A 23,676-nucleotide genomic window follows, 5' to 3' on the forward strand; every position below is an offset into this window, starting at 1 on the left:
TGGCTTTTGTAGTTCGGACTGGACTGTTCCCATGGGGCACAGGGTCAGAGCTGATTTGCATATCGCCATTGTCTAACCCAGGGTGGTGTGGAGTGCAAAAAAACGATGGATTTAGGCCCAGATCCTTGGACTGGGTTGAGTGTGTGACATTGATCCACATTCGGTCCATCACCTGTTGTTTTTGCATATTCCGCCCTAAGTGCGCTGGGGATGCCCAGACGTGGGTCCCAGGCACTCCACACCACTGGAGTCAAGCTAGCCGGGCTGATGAGAGGTGTTACTTCGAAACCGGTCAGGTCCTCGGATGCTTGATTCCGTTCTGGGAAGGACATGGCTTTTGTAGTTCGGACTGGACTGTTCCCATGGGGCACAGGGTCAGAGCTGATTTGCATATCGCCATTGTCTAACCCAGGGTGGTGTGGAGTGCAAAAAAACGATGGATTTAGGCCCAGATCCTTGGACTGGGTTGAGTGTGTGACATTGATCCACATTCGGTCCATCACCTGTTGTTTTTGCATATTCCGCCCTAAGTGCGCTGGGGATGCCCAGACGTGGGTCCCAGGCACTCCACACCACTGGAGTCAAGCTAGCCAGGCTGATGAGAGGTGTTACCTCGAAACCGGTCCGGTCCTCGAATGCTTGATTCCGTTCTGGGAAGGACATGGCTTTTGTAGTTCGGACTGGACTGTTCCCATGGGGCACAGGGTCAGAGCTGATTTGCATATCGCCATTGTCTAACCCAGGGTGGTGTGGAGTGCAAAAAAACGATGGATTTAGGCCCAGATCCTTGGACTGGGTTGAGTGTGTGACATTGATCCACATTCGGTCCATCACCTGTTGTTTTTGCTATGAGACTTGGTGGCACAAGTCCTCCACAGTGTTCCTTAAGACCTTCACCCTATTCTGTCACAGGCCATTCAGGATGGTTTGTGATGCAGCCAAGTTCACAATTCGTTGTGGCTTGGACGCCACTGACTCCGTTGGATGGGCTATAGGTTAAATGTTCAACTTACAAGGGCTGGCTGGCCTAACAACCGGCCAGGAGAGGTAGTACACATATTCATATGTTGGATTTATATTGTGTGGTCTTATCATATATCTTTTTATATAAAGGTTATACTCGTTTTTATAAAACTTGTGTGGAGTCCATGTACGGTGTTATCATTGGGTTGCTGTGAGCGTGATTGCAAATACTTTACACATTTGCCTTGAAGATAAGCCTGGTGGCTCGTGCCAAGCTACCAAGGGGGTGAGCGGGGCCATCTCAGAAGGTGACCTTCCTTTCCCTGACGTGGAACCGCAGGTCCCTATTTGGCCTAAGGCACCTACCTCAGCCAACCAGGGATCCCGGGTCTAACAGGGTCTAATCAGGAAGAATTTGTATGCGCTTTTTAGTTTAGGTTTTTTTGCACTACATTTGGAAACTATTACAAAAGAAACCAATAGATGGCAGAAGTAATCAAAGAATGCACATTAATCACAGTTACAAAACGGCATGTAGATAACTAATTTTTGTTAGCTTTTGGCCCTCTGAATCTGCTTGTTTTTGCCCTACAGTTTCTGGTACTTTCATTCATGGATAGCCACTCTGCCTCCTTTTCCCTTGCACAGGTTCTTCTTACTAAGGGATCCTGCACTGGGTGTAAATTTGTCCTACCCCTTGTTGTGTTATGTCTAGTGGAAAAACACCCATATTTGGGATGCATTCCCAGTAGATTTGTGCTTCGGTAACTTTAACCTCGTTTAGCGTATTGTGTCTTTTTGGGTAAAATCATGGGAGTGATGTTTGGCTGTGCCTGAATAGTTGTATTTTCTGCATCAAAGTGACATTGTTTGCAATTATAGAGTACTGCACCTCTGATGCTGCAGCTAATGTAGTGTTGTAGCCTTTTGTGGTTAAATTACTACCAGTATTTCAGGGGAGACCAAGGGCTTTGTGTGGAGGTACAAGGTGTTGAGGTATGGTTGATTCTTCCATTAAAGGTTCAACAGTAAAAAGGCACTGTTTTCTTTCTATCTTCTTCTATTTTAGAGAGAAGAAAGAGATTCAGAAGATCCTGGACCGCAAGAGACTCAACAGCATCACTGAGGCTAAATCCAGAGATAAGCAGAAGAAGGAAGCGTAAGAGTAATTTCTTGACAACTTTTCTGCATAATCTCTGTGGCTTCGCATAATTTTTGAGTCTCTCCATGCATCTGTTTTTTTTTTTCTTCCCAGGGAACTTTCTGAAATCAATCGGCGGCACATTACGGAGTCGGTGACCTCCATCCGGCGGGTGAGCAGCAGACTAGTTCCTTATTGGCCGACATAGCACAGGGCGATGCCATCTAATCCTGGATGCCCAAAAGCACAAGTTCTTTATTAGGACAAATTGAGACCCCAGGACAAGTACATTCAGAGTTGACAGTCTACTGTTAAGAAGCAAGGAAAACCGACTACAATTTAGTTTAACTGTTTTGGTGATTTAATGATTGATTGTGAAGAGCCAGTAGAGAGATTCCACCACTGTGCAGGAATGGATAGCAAAAGTAGTAATGATAATAAATATAGCATGTTACAACGCATGCTATTACATCGCTTACTTTTCCAACGCGGTCGTTACGACCATGTTGTTAGTGTGCAATACCTTTACTGCGCAAGTCATTACATTGACTTGCTGTAGGAGGGGCGCTGGATTTAGGAATAGTATTTTTTACTGTTCCTACTCCGGTTTGCGCGACAGCAGGGAAGGTGTTGGATTTCATATCCAATACCTTAGCGCTCCCTTCCGCAAGTCATTGTAATGACTTGCGATGTAAAGGTGTTGCGTAGTAACAACGTGGTCGTTGTAACAACCAAGTTGTAATAGCATCGCGTTGTTTTAACAGCATTGTAAACGCCGTTCCCCATGATCACTAGCTATGCAGCACACACTAGAAACAGAACTGGCTCTATGTCCTTGAAAAAAAAGGTGTGGTTATTACCCTGTAGTATTTCTTATGTTGAATTGTCCTTCAAACATACAAGGCCCAGGCAGTTCTGAGCTAAGTCCCTTTGCAGGGTGGTAAAGACATAGAGTATATGAAAAGCTGATACAAGGTCAGACAACAAAAATGCTTGAGACCAACATTAAGTCGGATTAATCCTTCCTAGAGCCTTATCTGAAATATCAAGAGGTCTTCTCAGACCCTTGTTGAAATGGCCTTGTTTCAAGTTTCAGTAGAATGGACACTGGCTCAGTAAATAATGAACGCTAAATCGCAAACGCTATACATTGCACCACACCTCCTTACCGGTTAAATACAAAGCGTGGTGGAGCTGATAAGAACCAAGTCGATCTCTGGCTTTCCTATCAACCTTTCTTCTTGATGTCATTCGCTTACAGCCTTTAAACTAATTTCCAGCTGCATGAATCGACTCAGATGTCATGAAAGGTAGTAACATAATAGTAACAGTCGCCCAGGTTTGAAGATTAAATCATAATAATTTTGGAAAAAGTGTATATATTGTAATCCATATTTGTAAAGCTCGAACATATCACCACTTAGGGTTTCAAGGCACTGGGGGCCATCGGGGAGATTAAGTGAGCTATTGTCCAGAGTCACAAGATGCTGAGTTGATCTGCTGCCGGTGCAGGGGATCGAACCATAAGCCCTGCACCTTTTAGTCACCCGCTCTGGCTGCTGTGCCACACCTCTCTCCTTCCAGTTCTCATCCAGCTGCTTTTGTTTGCAGAAGCATTACTTCTCTTTGAGGCAGCCATTTTGCAATTGTCTTTTATTTTAAAATCAATTAAAGCACCCTCCCACAATGTAAAAGTGTTACATAATTATCTTTTAATTGGGGAGGGGGTAAGGCAGTGGACAACAACTGGAGCTTGACTTCCTTATATCTAGCGTGCCTGCATGTGGTTAGTGATGTGGCTGCTTTAATTAATGTAGGGCTGTGACAGTCACAGTAAGGTTCTTCCAACCCAAAAAAAGCATGTTGAATGGACTGGATCATACATGTACTGTTTCAGCTTGTGTTGTAGTTCCTATTTCCCTTATAGGCTCTGGCCATTGGAATAATATACACTAGAGTTTTGGCATAGGATTGAGGTCAGTATGCCTCTATCGAGTACATTAAACTTAATTACTTTGTGTGCCAGCTAACTCAGAGGTCACTAGAAACTCCTTGGAAAAAAAAGGGAAGGCAACCGCATAAACATGACAACTTTTTTTCCCTTAGAATCAGAACATGTCTCAGAATCGTAGAAACAATAGATAAGTTTCACTCAGTCAATCGTGCATGTTTAGTTTCTTCAGAGTTACACAGAAAGAGATAGACAGGCGTTTCAATAAAAGGATTTATTGAACAGTCTTGTTTCTCGTGTAAGAAACGGTCTTGTGCTGTTACAATCGCAAGACAGTAACAGTCTTGTGCTGTTAGAATCACAAGACAGTATGCGAGATATACGTACAGCGTAAGCAGTAAGAAGAAATAATACTGCAATAGCATTGTCTTTTAGCTATGACACATATTCATATACATATACATAAATAACACAGGCTAAAAAGTGGATACTCGTCTGATGCTTCTAAATAGTTCTACCCCAGTGTACCTAACGTAAGTGTAGTACAAGGTAAGAAGTAGGTGCTCTATTCTATAGTATAGTAAGCTATAGTTTTTATGTTGCCAAGAGACCCTTTAGGTTCTAGTCTGCTCTATACCTTAGAATGAGCGAGGTGAGAATCTCTTTCCGGGTCTCAAACTCACCCCGCAAAGAGAGTCAGAACACTGGAAGCTGGATTCTCTGCAAGCAGGGATGACAGCGTCTGGTCAGTGCGTCAGGCGGGGACTCAAATTCCTACCTAACTTGCCCTGGCGAGCCGTATCGAGCTGTGTAGCCAAGCCGTGGTTTGCCATGGTAAGGGAACGTATATTTATACCTAAAAGGTGCTTAGGAATGTTAGCATTGACATAAAGTTGGGCAGAGGAAGACGTCATGAATGAACCCCTAAGGAATAGTAGTTCATGCATAATAGATGAGTTCTTGGAGAAATCAATAATCCCAGGCTAGGGAAAGTCCCAATAGCTTAAGGGTCTGGTTTCTAAGAAATCGTTGTTACGTTGGGAGGACGGATGTAGGTGACCATGCCTGTATTTGGATAGCATGGCTAATGCCTAAATAAGGACTGGGATTCTATGCCTAAATAAGGGCAATGCGAATTGTGCCTATATAAGGACATGATTCAGGAAAACCTACCGTACTTAGGGACATCAAAATCGAAACACAACAAGCTCATAAGTAACAGAGGGTGCCCTATGCACAAAGGGTAGAAGCTAACTAGTATATTGAAACAGCTTGGCTCTTACAGATTTTCTAATTTAAAGAAGTTTGCAAAAAAACTGCCAAAAGTCAGTGGACAGTACAGCACTCCTTGCTCCTGAGAAGAAAAATGACAGTGAGTGGGTTGTCAAAAATGTACGTCGTCATTCTTCAAAAGAGCATGTGTGTGTGTTGCTTCTGATCGTTAAATGGCATATGCGCATTCTCATTGGATTTTTTTTATTGACAGTTGGATGAGGCTCAGCAGTTGCGCCGGGATAAACTCATCAACAGCCAAAAGGAAATTGAATTGCGGATCAAGGAGGAAGAATTAAGGGTACGTGAAGGGCAGACAAATGTTGCAGGTCATGTGGTCAACCCTCAATCAAACACTCTTAAGCTGTCAACGAGAATGTGTGTTGTAGTGTGCATGATTCTGAGCAGGATGTGATGAAAGTAATGTTAGTTGAATGTTTCATGGAAATAATAAGGAAGTTCTAGAAGAAGAAACAGAAAGAAAGAAGTAGGTGCCACAAGTGGAATGTTTTGACCTGTAAAAGAAGAATTAACGATGCCCAGAATGGTCAGTTGTGCAGAGGGGATCAGGTGAGTCCAATAAAGTGAGAGGCTAGTGTAGATGGTGCATTAGGGTGTTGAGAAAGAGTATGTCTAAATACAGGTTGAAAAAGTAATTTTGGTGGCCGCGAATCAAAGTTGGGTAGGTTGGTGAGGAATGTTTCAAATAGCGCTGGTCAGATGAGATTATTAGGTGTTACAACACCGTTGGTTTGCATGGAGCTGCCAGGCGTGCCTTGGGAGACAGTAGCTTCGAACAAATCTCATCAGTACTGTGGGTGGGAGGCACAGGTATGTTGTACTGGCCAGAGATCTGCATCATGGAGAGTTCATGGAAATGGGAAATAGTGTAAGATTTCATGGAAGTGGGGGTTCAAGGGTGCTGGCGATCCACTGTGCCGATGAAGGCAGTAGTGTGCAGTTTACTTTAAGAGTATTTAGCAGAAATGGATTTGAACCTGACCAGTGGGGTCGGACTCATAAATGCTTATTAAAGGTATTGAAAGCAGCAGTGGACGTTGAAGAAGACAAGGGAGAGAAAATATAGATTGGCGCGTCATGGGTGAGCCTTCTATTGAGTTTCTAAGTTGGATAGAAGCCCAACTCAAGGGAAATCCCAGGATGGATTAAGAGGGTAAAGATACTAAAGTATTATGGGTCTTCCTAGGACAAGTGAAGTCAAGGTCGAAACCCAAGAAAGTAATAGACGGAAGGCAGTGAAATGGTGAAAGTTGTGCATAGGCTATGGATCATGTTGCCAGAAGCAATGAGAAAAAGATGCCCCTTATGTTCAGACCCACAAAAAGTGAAGGGATGTTGAGTGAAGTTGTGAGGAAGAAGACAATGCAGTGTCTAACCATTATTGTGGTTCATGAAAATACTTAATTTAGTGAGGAGGAAAATGGGGTGCAGTTAATGGGCATGAAAAATACGGTATGTTTAAATGTGAGGCAGAGGAAATCTCACAATTATCTGGAGAATGTTTGGTATAAAGCTTTGCAGAGGGGAGCTGTGAGCATGCTGGTTCCAGCACCAGCGCCCTACATCTGTGCTTCTCTCCCGTGCTCACCATTACTAAAATGTTGGTGCTACACCTGGAGACTGACTGGTCACCGCCCTCAGGGTGGGATAAGAAGTGCTCGCCCTTAATAACGGAGCTGGGTGCTGTCAGAAGACTGTGTATAGTTTGTTAGAGAAACACTTTCATCATCAGTGTATATATTCCTGGTGTGTTCTCATTGTCACACAGTATATCGTGCACTTGTGTTATCTCAGTACACATTGTTACAATCACTGGAGCAGTGTCCCTAGTAATGAATCATTATTTGCACAGTGAAGGCGTCTCAGAGTGAGACAATCCGGTCAGCTTCCGAAGCACTCATTACACCATAATTAGTATCCTCTCGTAGAGTCTGTATTTAGAATACTCACTAGTACACTGTCAGTGTATTAAACACTGAAGCGCTGTCACTTTAAAAGGCAGCATAAACTTGAGGGAACCATAAATATAGTATGTGCACTCTACAGACGCAGGTTGCGTGCGGTGCTACACAGTGTCGAGTTTTAGGGCCAGATGTACTACCATTCCCTTTTGCGAGTTGCAAAAGGAAATGTACTAATGTGTTTCAGACTCATTTTGCGATTCCCAATAGGGTCGCAAATTACCTACCTTATCAAAATCCATGAGGCAGGTTGCAATTTGCGACCCATTGGGAATGGGCAATAACACAGGGATGATGTTCTGCTGGGGACAACAGACCACCATGTCTGCGTTTGCTTTTTAAATAAAGCAGTTTTTTCAAAGCATACCTTTTCCCTAAAGAAAAACTGAATGCATTTAAAAAATAAAAATGAAACGTTTCAGAGCAGGCAGTAGTTTGTGGGACCTCTGCCGGCTCCTAAACATTTTAGCTGCCAATCACAAAGGGGAAGGGTCCCCTGGAGGCCCCTTCCCCTTTGCCACTGGCTTACCATCCGTTTGAAAATGGTGGTAAATGCAAATGTTTTGCAACCGCATTTGCGGTCGCAAAACAATCTTACACCCCCCTGCAGCTCCCTAATAGGAAGGGACGCCCTTAGTGCGCCCTTACCTAATAGCAACTCGCAAACCCTGTCTTGCGAGTTGGTAACAGGTTACTGACTCGCAAAATAGGTCGCCTCCTTTGCATTACTCTTTTTTGCTTACAGAGTGTCATGCACTTGTTTACAGAGAGTGCATTGGTTTACAGAGTGTCTATTAGCCTTAGTGTCCTAAAATTGTTCTACAGCGCTGCATGCCCTATTGCATACGCTGCACATCGAGCACTTTGTCTCACCCTTGGCTTCTTCACTTGTGGTGGCCTCTGGCCCCTCTTGCCACTCTCCTCCGGTTCCTATGTATGGCCACAAGCGCGATAACAACCCAGCCACTGGGCTTTCAGCCACCTTACTAATCCCCCTCCTTAATATGGACTTAATGTAACTTATCGAGGGGCCATTAGAGTGCTTTCAGGTTTCTACCGATCCCCTAATTGGTTCCATCTTTCACAATGCTCTTCATCCATAGAGGCATGCTAATGTGTAACTCCCCTATTTAATTTGGTCCATCCGTGCTTAGTACATGTTGCTTATACTACCACACATGTATGTTTGTTCTTTTTTTACTGTTCGCAAGATCCCAAGTTTTACATACTGTTTGCTGTTTGTCGTGAGCTAGGGAAGGCGGGTCTCACCAGTTGTTGTCTCCTCACTTGCAGTGTTTTGAGTGGGTGGGTTGGGTGGTGATGGTAGGGGGCTGAGGGTGTGTGGGAATATGGGCTATTTACTCCCCCTATTCATTTATTTAGTATTCTTACCTGTAGGTATATTTCTAGACCACGCTTAACCATTTGCTACGATACTTGTAACTCTTTGTACTTGCCTTTTCTTGCAGCTCCTCTACCAGACACTCTTCCCAACCAATAGCTTTAGCTCAGAGACCTGCTTTCATTTCACAGTGTGTTAATCCTAAATATCCGTAGATGGTGCTTTAATAAGCATTATCTTCTATGCATTAATTTCACAGATTACACCTGCAGACTACACAGTTTCGGGGTGGGCCCATACTTAGTCATTTCTCCTCATCTCGCCGCCAGCTCATCCAGCAGACTATTTCCCTCTTCTAAATAGTCATAGTCGCACCTCCTTGTCATGAATAATTCCCCGCTGGATAGTAACTTAAAATGTGTGCCTTTAAACGTCAAAAGACTTAATCACTCAATCAAATAAAAAAGATAGCTACCTATTTAAATTGAAACCTGATGTAATCCTATTACAAGAAACAAATCTACCCATGGGGTCTTGCAGGTTTTGGGAAGAGTTGGATTGCAGACATCCTCTGCTCTTCAATGGAAAGTAGGAAGGATGGGATTGCCACCTTGATCTCTAAGAATAATTCAGGCCTGGCCAATGTGTCACACATGACGGATGTCAATGGAAGATGGGTTCTGTCAAAACTCGCTAAAAACTCCTGCCATTTTCACGTTCTCAATGTATATGGTCCGAATTCTGTCAATCCGGATTTCTGGGACTCCTTGTCCCTTCCCTTGAGCCAAATACCAAGCGATGACATCATTATCTTGGGCGGTGACTTCAATATTCCCTTAGATGTAACCGTTGACAGGCAGTCCAGGTCCCCCCTTCAACCTTCTAGGTCTCACAGGTCATTACACAAACCATGTGCTAGTTTCCGTCTTCTTGACTCTTGGAGACTTCAACACCTGAACACTAGAGACTACACCTTTTTTTCCATTCCCCACTAATCTTACTCCAGAATAGACTATTTATTGATCTCCAAACCCCATATCCACCTAATCGATCAGACAGACATACTGATGATGCTAATCTCCGACCACTCTGCTATAATCCTCTCCCTCATCGGCATGAATGTGAGTATCTCGGGTAAGATTTAGAGATTCAATGACAAATTAATCAAGGACACTGCCTCCAGGGAGATTAATGAAAAACCCATACTAAACTACTTGGAAGACAATCCAATTGCCGAGACCGCCTCTTCCACTCATTGGGACGTACTGAAGGCCACTGTTAGAGGTGCCCTCATAAACATTCAATTCAATTTTTTTTTTTGATTTAACATTTTATTGAAAAACAGCAGAACCATCATACAGTTGAGCAATCAATACAAAGCAGAATCAGATATATCAGGCATGTACAAGAAACAATCCCTTAAGGCTCAGTACGTCGTCTCGATCCTGCCTCATCTATTGCCATAGCCACAGTGAGGGGGGTACAGATCTCCCCTCTTAACACGTTCCAGTGTCCCCTTTTTTATCCCATTTCTTGGGGCACATTCAATCCAAAATTAATAAGGATCATAATAAAGACCTGATGGACTTAGAAAAAGACATTAAATCACTGAGGACTGCCTACATTTCCCATACGAACTCCCAAACCCTCTTCACCCTCACCAACAAAAAATATGAATACAACAGAATCCTGAGTTAGAGAGTGGGAGTATGGGTCAGCAACTATAATAGCCTAAATCTCTGTGAGGCGAATAAAGCTGGAAAAATCCTAGCCTCCTACTTAAAACACAAACAGAACCACAAAGTAATTCATTCCCTCAAAGACAAATCAAATGACACCCACACTAGACCCCAAAAAATATTAGAAATTCTCAAACATTTCTACCAATCCTTATATAAAGGTGATTCTGATATTTCTCCATCGTCCTGTGCAGCCTACCTCAGTGACATTCCCCTTCTGAACATCTCTGATCAAGAGAAGCTGTCCTCAGCAAAGCAGCACAGCAATCTCGATTAAAGAGCTTGACTCTGCAATACGCTCTTTAAAAACCATATACAGCCCCTGACTCAGCTACTTTTTTCAAAACACTCGCTCATCCACTCAAACCAACTCTTTTGGCCCTCTACCAACAAATTGCTGACTATGGAACCATCTTGTGCACTACTATTAAAGCCACTATACTTGTAATCCCAAAATACGGTAAAGACCGGACGCAGGTAAATAATTATAGACTAATTTCCCTAATTAACCTGTATGCAAAGATCTACTCTAAGATCCTTTGTAAGAGACTCAAACCTCTCCTCCCTTGACTGATTGATCACTCTCAGGTTGGCTTAATAAAGAATAAGTTATCAAATTACAATAACCGACTCCTATGTCACATCATTGAAAGAGCCAAGAAGGCTCCTACCGAAACAATAGTGGTTACTCTTGATACTGGATAAGCCTTAGATAGGGTCTCCTGGACATTCCTCCTTATTGAAATTTAACTTGGGGGAATCTTTCACTAAAATGGTCATGGCTCTCTATAGCGGCCCGTTGGCTAAAGTGAGATCTGGGGGCCTACTCTCTTCGGTGTTAAATCTAGAAAGAGGTACGAGACAGGGCTGCCTCTGTTCCCGCAACCGTATTTATCTCTTAAGACTAGAACCCTTACTTTACAAAATCAGAACTAACATCCACATTCATGGTGTTTCCTTTAACAACTCCAAAGTGAAATTCGCCTCCTGCGCTGACAATATTTTAATAATGACCGAAAAGGCTTCACATTCTATTCCCGCCTTACTACAGACCATAGAGGTGTATGCCTGAGTTTCAAATTATAAACTTAATAAAGAAAAATCTGAAATTCTTGCTCTGAATAGCCTCTGCTCCAGCACCCTCTTCGATAATACAAGCCTATCCTGACAACCAAGGTTTATTAAATACTTGGGTCTGGGGTTCAACTCGGACATATCAGAATCCCTACACCATAACGAGGCACTAACATAATGGGGTCGAATAGAGACCGTCAAAATGATGATCACCCCTATAATCAATTACCTTGCAAATATGTTACCATTAGCTTTATTGGATGAATTCCACCAAAAGATTGATAGATTACTGAATAAGGTCTGACAAAATAAACGCCCTAGAATCTCTGTAGATTACCTGTTCATCTTGGGGTTGTCAACCTGGTGGACTTCAAAGGCTAATCTACCGCTTTCCTTGCAAGACAGGGTTCCCTCTGGTTCTACCAATTGCCGGATTATACCCCAACTTGGTCATTAATTGAGAGAGAACTACTGGGCAAGCTCCTCCCTATCTCCCTACTAACCATCACTCCAAATCCCCTGCTCTGGAAAACTTATTTTTAACACTATAAAAAGAGCACTCTGAAAATTGACACACTCCTTGAGATACCGATCTCCAAATCTAACATGATCTCCCTATGGAATAATCCTAAAATTAGAATCCTAGGGGCATCAGTCTCTTGGGCCAGACTGGGCCTCTAAGGGCATTCATTTCTTGGAAGATCTTGGATCTCCACAATCCCCACTCCTTTTTAGGGATTTACGAACTCACTTCAACTTACTGGACTTAGATCTAAATGACGTCCTTAAACTTAGTCTGTCTATCCAAACTCAATCTCCCATCTAATGAGCCCTCTCTTCCCAAATACATCCTGACTTTTAATAAATCTGGTCACCAAGCCTCCAAATGTGACCACCTCCTAGAACCAAAATCAACTAACCTGTCCTCTGGACTTCGGGCAAAATGGAAACCCTCTGAGTCTGTCACTCCCGAAACCTGTCACCTAATATAGAAGTTAGATGTCTCTTACAAAATGTCCTCTTCCCTCTCCCAGACAAAATGTTGGCTGCCACACAGACTTACTGGACTCCTTCCCTACTCCACATGCTCTCCCTCAGGAATAACCCATTTTGCTGGAATTGTAACAATCTGACAGGTGACCTCCACCACCTTCTCTTTTGCTGCAGTGCGGTATCTCCATTTTAGGATTCTGTATTCAATTTCATACACACCCTATGTGGGGTCCAGCTAGAAAATAATTTCCTATCCCTAATCAAAGGATTCCTTGACCCAAAAATCAAGTCCCATAGCTATAGCCTCCAGGCCAATATCCTTCTAACCGCTGCCTGTAACACAGTTCTCGCGAACTGGGAAAACACAGCAGCCACCTCTTTTGGCGCCTGGTTAAACTGGGTCTCCTTCCTGATAGGTGTGGACAGCACTCCCCTCCGAAGCACCCCCATGCATAGTGCGTAAAACCTCTGTCTGGAAATCCCTTGACAATTACTTTGCTGCCACCAAACCCCCTTGAAGCCCTAATGTGAGAGTCGTCCGTTCTATACCTTGACTGTCTGCAATTGCCCTGAAAAAGCTATCTATGTGCTCCTCAATTCTGGCTAACTCCAACTCTCCGATCTCTGGTCAATGCTCTGTCTAGCTGACCTGCAATGAAATATATTCTGCAATATATCTGTAAATAGTTACTTTGTACTCTGAGCTGCTCTTCTCTATATATCTTACCTAACCCAACCACCTACTGGTTCTTATTTTTCTTTGCACTTTTATCTCCCTACTTCATTATCTGTAAATCTATAGAGTGTTGTATTTTATACTGCTCTAATTTGATGCGACCTGCCTCGGTTTTGATATGATTTTGATAATTCTGCACCAGCCTAACATCCCGGCTCCTCTGTGCCAGTCCTTGGCTCTTCAATATGCATCTTTTGTATTGTTTTGCTGTTCCTTCTTCCCTTGCTCATTTGTTTTTGAAAATGTTCTATTACATTCTCTGAAATAAAAAAGAAAAATATAGGACTGGTGCATGCTACAACCCTTTTTAGCCGTTGCAAACGGGTCGATTTCCTGTTTGCAACTGCTAAAAACGGTTTTACATCTAGCCCTTGGAGTGTTAGCCACTGGCACCCTGTCAGCAGAACAGGGTACACTCACTGAGACTTGTAGAACTAATAGCAGAACCCGATACAAAGGACTCGTTTTTGGTTGAGAAGCTGTGCTGTACCTGTGTTTATTCTAACCATTTCTTCATTTCTTCACACCCCCCTGCAGCTACGGGAGCAGCTTGACAGGGTCTATGCAGCAGAAACCAGCCAACTACAACAGGAGATCCGGCGCTACCTGCAGGACGAGCTTGACGGGAAGCTGGACAGCTCCAGCATGGGCGACAGCCTCAACGGGCATACACCCCCACCGCGTGGCACCGACAGCCCTCTCCCCCATGGTCCCCCCTCGGCCCAGAGCACGCCATCTTCAATCGCCAGAAGCCTTTCGAACTGGCGGAGTGACCACAGTCTTGACGTCAGCACTCCGTCACTGACAGACGCTGTCGGGCCGCTTAACCACAGTGACGAGACCACGTTGCTGTGACCTTACGCAAGTGTGTTGCCCCTGAACTTGGGGCACACTGGCCACCCTGCGTCTCACTACAGGACTGTGATGCAATTGAGGATGGCCTGAAATCACCAGAACTGTAATGACACTTTTATAGGGGAGGGAGGGGCAACACCGCCACCACCCAATCCCCCTAAATCCATGAACTCTGATATGCTTCCTCAGACAAAGGCGTTGAGCCACTGTTATCCCACCGCCAGAGGTGGGGAGACAAGGGCGTTCAGACAAGTGCATTAGGGAAAAGGGGCAACAGTGGCTCCTTCCAACAACATATCTAAACAAGTGCATCTACATTCAACCAGCCCTTGAAAACACAATCTTAAGTGGGCCTGTTTGTATGAGTAAAGTGTACATGTACGTATGTGCATATCTGTTTGAGAGCAGATGTTAGGTACTCTGATTCTATGTTGGGAGGGGACATGTATGTATTTTGATTAGACAACTGGTACTATGTGCGCCATTTGTCCTCTACTTTTATTTTTTTAAGTTGAAAACCACTGATTTTTTAAAGATGCTCGACCCGATTTTTATCTTTTTTATTTAAAATATTTCCAATTGAGACTGTTTTTTATCTACTGTACAAACTCAAACATTTTATCCGCTAAAATCTCCATTAATTTCCCCCATTTTTAACCCCTTCTAGATTTGACATCACCGACGGTTTCATATATTAGGGGGTAAGGTGGGTTAATAACATTCCCACCTTCTTTTCAGGACCAAGGTACTTTTGTAAGATACTCTTATGTTATTTCCACAACTGAAGCTCCCTCACTTCCACTGTCCTAAACTTTACTGTACATAATGGACATGAATAGTGGTGAGCCTGGGACGTGGGTGGGGGACTGAAAGGGAAACACAGCTTCTATTCTTGGATGTATGTAATTTTATACAAACAATTCATATCATGTTTTTTATAATCTATACAGGCAATAAATTTGGAGGTGGAAGCACTGTGATATTAGTCTTGTCTCCTGTTTCAGAAGCTTTCCCTGTCCCTTCCCATTTCGACATGTATGTGAGTTCTGTCTCTCTTCCAGGTTTGTCTCATCCGGACATCCCTCGAGATTCTTTCTGTGGGCCTTGTCTGTTGAACTGGCCTTTTTCTCGGTAAGCAACATCCAGAATAGTGTGTCCAGCTAAAGACGACACATTGACAGTAATGTTCTCCGATCTGGAGGCCATGTCAAAGTAGTTTAATGTAAGCACATCATCAGGAGAAATGCCCAAGGACAGACTAGCATCAGCTACCAGACGTGAGACACTACAGAGTTATGCCTGACATAATGTAAAGGACAAACTATACATAATGTACTTTCTATAACTAGACAAGGTATTGCGCCATCCCCTTGCCCCGACCACAAAAGATAAACACTGTCCACAAAGGAATGTAGGTAACTAAATACATAAACTAGAAACAAAAATGTTAGATCCTACATAGGCAGACTTACAAGAAGAACTAAACGCTGAAAGAGTCATTGTACAGCAAATAAGGCAACTAGAACAAACTGAACCTGTCAAAGTTCTTAACCTGGAGACCCCCATTCTCTCCCATACCAATATTGTCAATTGTTGGACTGACTTCTCCAATTACACTGCACCATAAATTCAGATGATAAGCTGAGTGTCGTCAACATGAATGTAGAAGGTGTCGGTTACGATAAATCTGGCCAGGGATTCGAAGTTAATGTTTAATGATACATATGGAGGAGGCATGCAGAACCCAACACTGGATTGGATGAGGAATGGTGGAGAATAGTGTAAGAAAGCTCACCGGGAGAAGGGAATGGATCCAGTCCAGAGCAGAGCCAGACATGGGACATGCTTGTCAGTCTATGGTGTCCCATCAGCATAGAGTGCTTGTCAGAGTTGGATGCCACAGAATCCAGCTACATCAAATAGTCAAAAGGTGATGGGAGGAATGCGTGCAGTTTATCTAACCACTGGCAATTGCTCGGGGTAGCACCCCAAACTATCGTTCTTTTGCCCACCATGCCACCTCAGCTTGGGTCCAGCCATATGCAAATCACCCTTGACGCTGCTCCACATGCGAACAGTCCAGGCTGAACTGCCATGGCAGGTCCTCACTGGATCGGAGCAAAAGCAACCCGAGACTGGGTTTGTCCTGATAAGAGTTAATCAGCCAGTTATAGCTTGGTTCCAGTGGCACTGCGAGCATGCGTCCCTTGCTCACTGTGCCACTGGAACCAAGCTACACCTGACTGAAGAGCCCCAATCAGGGAGAAACCAGTCTTGGGTTGCTTGTGTTCCGGTTCGGAGATAACCTGGCTTGCCAGTTCAGGCGGGACTGTTCCTATTGGAACAGGGTCCAAACTAATTTGCATATAGCTGGGTCTAATCTTAGATGGCATGGTGGACACAAGAACGATGGGTTGGAATGCTTCCTAACTTAGTCAGAAGGAATCCTGCTTGATTAGGATAAAAATCACAATGCCTTAGCGGCTTTAAATTGTTCTTGGATAACACTTGACTGAAGAGAAATATTTTAACCAATTTTGAAGGGAATATGACGAGCAGTTCTAATCTCTTTCATAACTTCCACCTAAGGGTCCTAAGGAGAGCCTTACTGAAGCAGAGCTAGGGCAACACTGATAGAATTGTTAGTTAATGAACCGATGTAGGACAAGCCCTTCGATAGGAGAGTTACTGAAATGCGAGGAGCTCCGCAGTGCCACATAGGCAGTGCAGGGCATAACAAAAGAGTTTTGAGCAATATCGATTGTCGCTTTAGAGACTTGTAATTGGGTTTTAAATAAGTGTTTACCAGTCAGTAGCACAGACTTACATCAGAGCAGCTGCAAGATCGTGGTTGTGGTGCCTGGATCTCTCTGCCGGTCTCACTGTAGCATGCAAAGCACAGCCATGGATCTGGCTTCATACCACTGCTTTTGATTTTTGCAGTCAGACATAAGTAGGACTTCAGCATAGTTATCCGGCAGCAATAAAGAAGTGTAAGCAGCCACAGGCAAAGAGCCAACTTTCAGCAGCATAGGCTTCCTCACTTCTGAAATAAAGACTGGCCTAAAGACAGAGAGGCAGTTTCATGTGTATGCTTTTTCTTTATTAATTAGGATCCCACAGATAGGCTGATACAGATTTGGATCAAACGAAAAGCATTAGCAATGCCAGTGGGTTTGGCTTAGGCCACCAGCCTTAGGCTTTGTGAAAGCTTGTTTTTTTTTCATCTTCGGGTCTGGCACCACCCGCTATGCCAATTCCCTCCACAACAACGCCAGTACTGATGTTGGAGGAGGAAGATTCACAACCCTTTGTGCTCTCCTACTCCGAGCAGAATCCACGCTGATCTCGACTGAGCCCTCGCCCAGATCCCACTGGAGCGCAGCCAGCCGTCAACCCTTCAGATTCTGGTACCCTGACCTTACCACGCAGTATGGTTCAGACTTCACATAATCTTTTTGGAACTGGTTCAGACAATGTCGATGAAGGGGATGATTTGTTTCCCAATGTGATGAGGAAAATTGGCATAAGGAGCCTCAGGATGCCAGTGTTCAGGATACTTCTTCAGATACTGGCCTCATTTCTCCTCCCAGCCCTACCAATGAAGAAAGCTCCTTCTCCACTCGCTAAATGTCATTTTGCGCAGGGTGGCAGAAGTACTGGACTTACAACTACCCTCTGATGGCGCGCTTGTACTTACAAAGCAATCTCTCAGTGAAGGTTTTAAAGATATTTCCCCATTGGTCGCATGGACCTTTGCTGGTCGACTTGAAGTTCTAAGGGAATAGGCATCGACAATACATTTCTGGTTTGTGAAGCCAATGTGACTCCACAATGAGGACCAGGAATCACCTTATATGGATACATAAATGTTATTGTAGGATACTATTCAATCCAGTATATAAGCAGAATAAAAGTAAGTTCAAGAGATACAACAATACAGCAGGTAAGCTGAGATGTCTCAGTAGATTGAGTTGTAAGAAGATGAGATACAGAATACTGCCAGCCACAACACTAATGAAACAAATTGAAGTAAATAGTTGTTACATAAGGACCATCTATCCATGGTTGCTATTTAGGAGCTTAGAAGGTGTCCACTTAATATAGCCTTCTGTAGAAGTCTTGGAAAGGATATAAGTGTTTAGCCTAAAGCTTCTCACGTGCAGGAAAAATGTGAGCAGAGAGGTCTGTCCCTCTCCAAGTCCAAAAAGAGTCCGAGTATCTAATTGTGGGAAACACTTATTAAAATAACAGGAGATTCATAAACTTTATTATCTCCTCTCACTCCATCAGGAACAAACCAAATAGTTACTTGAGAAGAGCACTCACACCTTCCCTTAAGTTCCCATCAGATTGAGACTTGGACTAAAACGCAACCGTGAACATCTCGTAGTCCTGGTATGTGATGCACTGGAGGCCTCTTCCAACCATTAATTCTCCACGTTCACTGGCGAGTACTTCCCTTTGGGCCTCACTATCAACAGTCTAATTCAAACAATATGCCTTTCTCTAACTAACTAGAAGCATGATAATGCACCTGCGAAGTAAAAGGAAGAATATACTGGCACGGGTAAACGCATTTCAAGTGAAGCCTGTAGTCAGGCTGAGATAACGCAGCAGTCAATGTGAACTTTGAATACATGATTATACATAAACTGGTATAACTTTAAGAATACATGCAAAACATAAATAAAAGAATACATGATTAAGTGTTTAAACTGAACTTTGGTGCTTTTGTATTCAAACCTCTAATCCTTATGATGATTATATTTCATGAATACATTTAAATGCTTCATGCATGTTAAGGAAGTTAAGGCGCACAGTAGATATCATGTCAGATATGAGTATATAATTGCAAAATTGTGATAAAGGAAGGGTGGAGCCTATATTCTACTGCTCCACCTCTATGGAGGCGAACACTAATGTTCTTACAGAGGTACTCTATTTCCATTTAATGAAGCCCTTATGAAAGCCCACTTGGGCAAAACCATGTTCAGGACCAAGAGTCAATAGCCAAGTTCCTCGGTGCCATTAACCTGCCTTGCATCTTTCTTACTCAACACCCAACACCAGAGAGCTTGTTGGCGCAGGTGTCTACCAATTAGGTAAATCCTAACATCCTCCTACCCCACCGGATCCTGAGTCTAAACAAACTGAGTAATTTAGAACGTGCATCTTCCCCTCAAGGAGCCTTGCCTTGAGAGTGATAAACACTAACTGACTTCTAGGCCGCTACACATCAGCTAAGGGACACAGTGGTCTAAGATTTGGCAGAAGTTTTGGTCGACCTCTGGGCGCCCCTAATCAAGCTATCCATTTGTGATGTGGTCTGGCTTGGACACAACCATTTTGGTTAGGCAAATGGTAAGAGTGTGATCCTTCCACACCACACCTGGATGGGGTTCAAGGCCTTCTCCAGTATTGTCCAAGCATTCTTAATGGACATGCCATTCGATGGCTCTTGTCTTTATTGTGCGAAGGTGGACTCAGCCCAGGAACAGTTTAAAGAAAGCAGGGTCACAGCACATTCCTTGGGCCTGCCTGCACCCTCCAAGCAGTTCCATCAACAATTTCTCCTGCTTCGAGGCTACAGTAGGGATTTCCTCTTCTGTCAACGTCAGCCTCTGCTGTCAGCACAGCAGGTCTCCCAGCCCTTTCATGGACGAGGCTGCGCCTCACAAAGTCAATGCAGAGAGGATCAGGGACAATGGTAGCTTAGTCCACCAACTTCTGCAGCTGTCCCATTCGCAAAACCTCTTTAGCGTCTCTCTTGCGGCACACAGCCACTTTGTCAGGGGCAGGTACAGCATTTCCTCGTAGTGTGGCAATCCATCACATCAGCCAAGTGGGTACTCCAAATTGTCAATAATGGCTACCCCCTCCTATTTCTACCCTGCCACACCTTCCACAATCAAGGCGGCTGACAGGGGACCACATCTGTCTTGCAGGAAGTGCAGGACTTCCTGGTCAAAGGGATCATTTCCTTGAGCCAAAGAATGGTGTAGGCCTTAGTCTAGTCCTGCCTTATATCTTCACCCACTCAATGCCTTCCTCTGCAAGGATAAATTCAGTATGCTCATGTTTGCCCGTTCTGCCATAGAACTCTGAGACTGGATGATGGCATTAGACCTGCAGGATGATTTTTTCCATATCCCTGTTCTGCAAGGCCACAGGCATAACCTGCAGTTCACAGTGAGCCAGGAGACTTTTCAGTTTGCAGTGCTCTCTTTTGCCCTCTTCAATGCCACTTGGGTGTTCACAAAAGTGATGATGGTGGTCATAGCACACGTATGGAGGTTGTGGTGTCAGTCTTCCCATACCTTGATGACTGGCTGTTGAAGGTGAGCTCAGCCCAGGCAGTTGTCAACCAACTTCAGACTACGGCAGACCGCCTAACCTTGTCGGGGTTCACTATCAACATGCTGAAGCCACACCTGACCCTTCACAGGTGCTCATGCTCATCTGACCCAATCTGGACACAGAATGTTTTCAGGATTTGCGTCCAGAGCGCAGAGTCCAGGACATTCGGGCTATAATCCCAATGTTTCAGCTTCTGTTCTGGATCCCAGTGCGAAAGACTCTGAGGCTGCTGTTATTGCTAGCCTCCTGTACTCTGCTGGTGATTCATGCCTGATATAATATGCTGCCTGCAGTGGGCTCTAAAGCCCTATGGGCACAGGACCAGGGGAGTATGTCAGATCGTATCCAGATTTCAGAGGAGACTACAGAAGATCTACTGGCCTGTGATTGGCTGAGTGTTAGACCCCTCTCTTTATCCCACCCATACATTACTGTGGGTTGATGAATGCATCACCTTTGGTTTGGGAAAGCCATTTGGGAGAGGTGGAGATCAGAGGTCTCTGGTCCTTGGTGAAAGCTCGATTCCACATCAGGTTGTTGGAGTTGAGGGCAATTTTTTTGGCATTGAATACTTTCTTGCCCACCATGTGGTGCTCCTGCACAACATCATTATCATGTGGTACTGCCACAAGGAGGGTGGGGTAGTGGATCCTGTGCCAGGAGGTTATACTTGTTCGAGGCATGTGGGCTGCTGAATTCATATCTGTGCATAGATCGCCGCCTAGTGTTGGGTCCGGATGATTGCACATTGTTGTCCTGGAAGAGTCTTCGAAGTATCACGAGATAGGTGGCTCCTCCCCTGGACTACAGTGCGCATGGGCATCGACTCCATCCCCAGATTGTTTTTTCCGCCATTGGGTTCGGATGTGTTTTGGTTCCCTCTGTCGGAATCGATAGTTGTTTAACTTTCTTTACTTGAGACCAAAAGGTCTTTAGGACTCGGGTCGGTATTGTCTATCGGTCGGGTTGGTTTATTCATCGGCTCCGATCAACTGCTGCCCTTCCGCGTGCTGTCGGCGCGGACGGGCCTACACGACGCTCCAGACTACTTCATCATGGAACGAAGTCCATTTAAGAGGTGCCCAGTGTGTGCTTCAAAGTACCCGCACATCGACGTGCACCCTGTGTGCAACAAGTGCTTGTCGCCGGACCACGACGAGGCCAAGTGTATGGCCTGCTCCAAGTTCCGGTCGAAGAAAACTCTCAAGCTACGTCGGGCCGCAAGACTGCAGGCCCAGAGTTCGGCACCCCCACAGGCGAACATCTTTGAAGGGGATGTTGACGACGACACCATCCAAAATGTCTCGGACTCTAACCCGGCGTCGGAAGGCGAGGAAGACTACGACGCGGAAGACTAAGAGTTCGAGGAAGTCGTCGAGGAGGTAGGGGACGACGACGGGGCCATTGCCACCGTAGAGGATAGCTCAGAGGAGGAGCTTCCTCACACTGACTCCGGGGCCACCCAACATTATAAGGCCCAGGTCGAGGGATCGCCTTCGGGCCTTACCCAAGACCTCAAAACTCGTCCCACGGCTCCGCCTTCTGGCCCGGCCACGGACATTGGTGCGGCACCACTCCCGGTCCAGAAACCGAAAGTGAAACCATTGGGGTCGACGCCATCCGTATCGAAACCGAAAGTGCAAGTCGCACTGGTTGGATTGAAGGCTTCGGAGGCCTCGGCGCCGAAGAAATCCAAGATGGCCGTCGAGCTCAAGAGCCACGCCAAAATGGCCGATCCGAAGAATCCGGTGTCGAAGCCAAAGGCGAAGACACCCGACGCGGCTGCGTCGGCGCCGAAGTTGGTCGACGCTCTGAAGAGCCGCGTCGACGCCAAGAAGGTTGATGACCATCAGAAGGCCCCAAAGAAGCGTCAGGACGACCCCAAGTCTCTGGCTGCACCGCTCCCAGTCGACAAGGCCAAAGGTGGTACTGCGTCGGCTCCGAAGACTGCGGCTTTGGTTGCCGACCCAAATCCGGCCTCGGAGGACTCGCTCGAGCCGGTCCGTCCCTCCGCCTCACTCACCAAGAAGGTCTCGGAGTCCCTTCAGCGTATTCGGGAAGGGGCCGCGGCGCTCGAGCCAAGGGACACTGTGCCGCCCAAGCCTCCACAGAAACCGGCGAAGGCGCAGGCGCCGATTCACTTCACGCTGCCGCCGAGGACGGCGCCGAAGGCTTTCACTGCGAAACCTGGGGCCGGAGTGCCCTTGAAGCTGGTTTCTACGTCAAAGGCATCATTGGTGGTTCCAAACCCACGGCACCAGCCACTAGCAGCGGAGGAGCGTCGAGAGGTCATCATCGACGCCAACACAGGCAAGCTCTCTCTCCTTAAACGGAAGATCACTCCGGAGCCAGTGTTGGAGCATTTCCACATTCCCCTTAAGAAGTTGGACTCTGCGGGTGCATCTGCCCCTATGGAGCCTGCATCTCCACAAGGTCTGGAGCTCTCACCCACTCATTCAAACGCTGGAGAGGGTGACGGGGACGAAGAGGATGAGTATGCTTATCCAGTTTACTCAGACCCAGAAGATGTCAATGAGCCGTGGTCTGCCGGGGGCGATCCTGAGGACCCTCATTCGGGACACGAGCCGCAGCTTTTTGCTGCAAAAACTTCCCCAACAGAAGACTCTGCAGCCTTCAACGCTCTAATTGAAAGAGCTGCGGCCAATCATGACGTCGACCTCCATGCAGACCCAGTGGATGTCGATTTTCTTTTTGACACTTTCTCAGTGGCTCAAAAAACTGTCAAGACATTGCCAATGCTCAAAGGAGTCCTAAAACATGCGCCAGAGGTTTTCAAGGAGCCCACCCGGGCAAGAGTCATCAATCCTCGTATTGACAAGAAATACAAGGCAGCGCCCACTGATCCAACGTACATCAAGGGACAGTTGCCACTAGACTCTTCGGTTGTCTCCAACGCACGTAAACGAGCCAACTCACAAACCACGGGTGATGCTCCTCCCCCAGACAAGGAATCAAAGGTGTTTGAGGCTTCAGGGAAACGTATTGCTGCACAGGCAGCCAATATGTGGCACATATCCAACACGCAGGCGCTACTTGCACGCTACGACAGGGCACACTATGACACCCTAGAAACCCTTCTACAGCACTTACCAGATCAGTATAAGGAGGCTGCTGAAATGTTGATTCAGGAGGGGAAACTTATCACCAATGCCTCAATTAAGTGTGCTCTAGATGTGGCTGATACCGCCTCACGAGCAATAAACACTAGCGTTCTGCTGCGCCGGCATGCATGGCTCAGAATATCAGG

The 23,676-nt window shown here is 45.3% G+C and overlaps 1 protein-coding gene across 1 annotated transcript in view; it reads left to right on the forward strand.

The window, feature by feature from the left end:
* Nucleotides 1–15,033, forward strand: part of LOC147672913 (1-phosphatidylinositol 4,5-bisphosphate phosphodiesterase beta-3-like) — a 187,592-nt gene extending 172,559 nt beyond the window's left edge. The window contains exons 19-22 of the mRNA XM_086947925.1: nt 2,033–2,122; nt 2,219–2,276; nt 5,542–5,628; nt 13,731–15,033. Of these exons, the coding sequence (XP_086804051.1) occupies nt 2,033–2,122; nt 2,219–2,276; nt 5,542–5,628; nt 13,731–14,048 (553 nt within the window). The 3' untranslated portion in view covers nt 14,049–15,033. The remainder of the gene's footprint in view (nt 1–2,032; nt 2,123–2,218; nt 2,277–5,541; nt 5,629–13,730) is intronic.
* The last annotated feature ends 8,643 nt before the right edge of the window (nt 15,034–23,676 follow it).

Source organism: Lissotriton vulgaris, unplaced genomic scaffold (assembly GCF_964263255.1).
Source record: "Lissotriton vulgaris unplaced genomic scaffold, aLisVul1.2 SCAFFOLD_1881, whole genome shotgun sequence".
In the NCBI taxonomy this organism is placed as follows: domain Eukaryota; kingdom Metazoa; phylum Chordata; class Amphibia; order Caudata; family Salamandridae; genus Lissotriton; species Lissotriton vulgaris.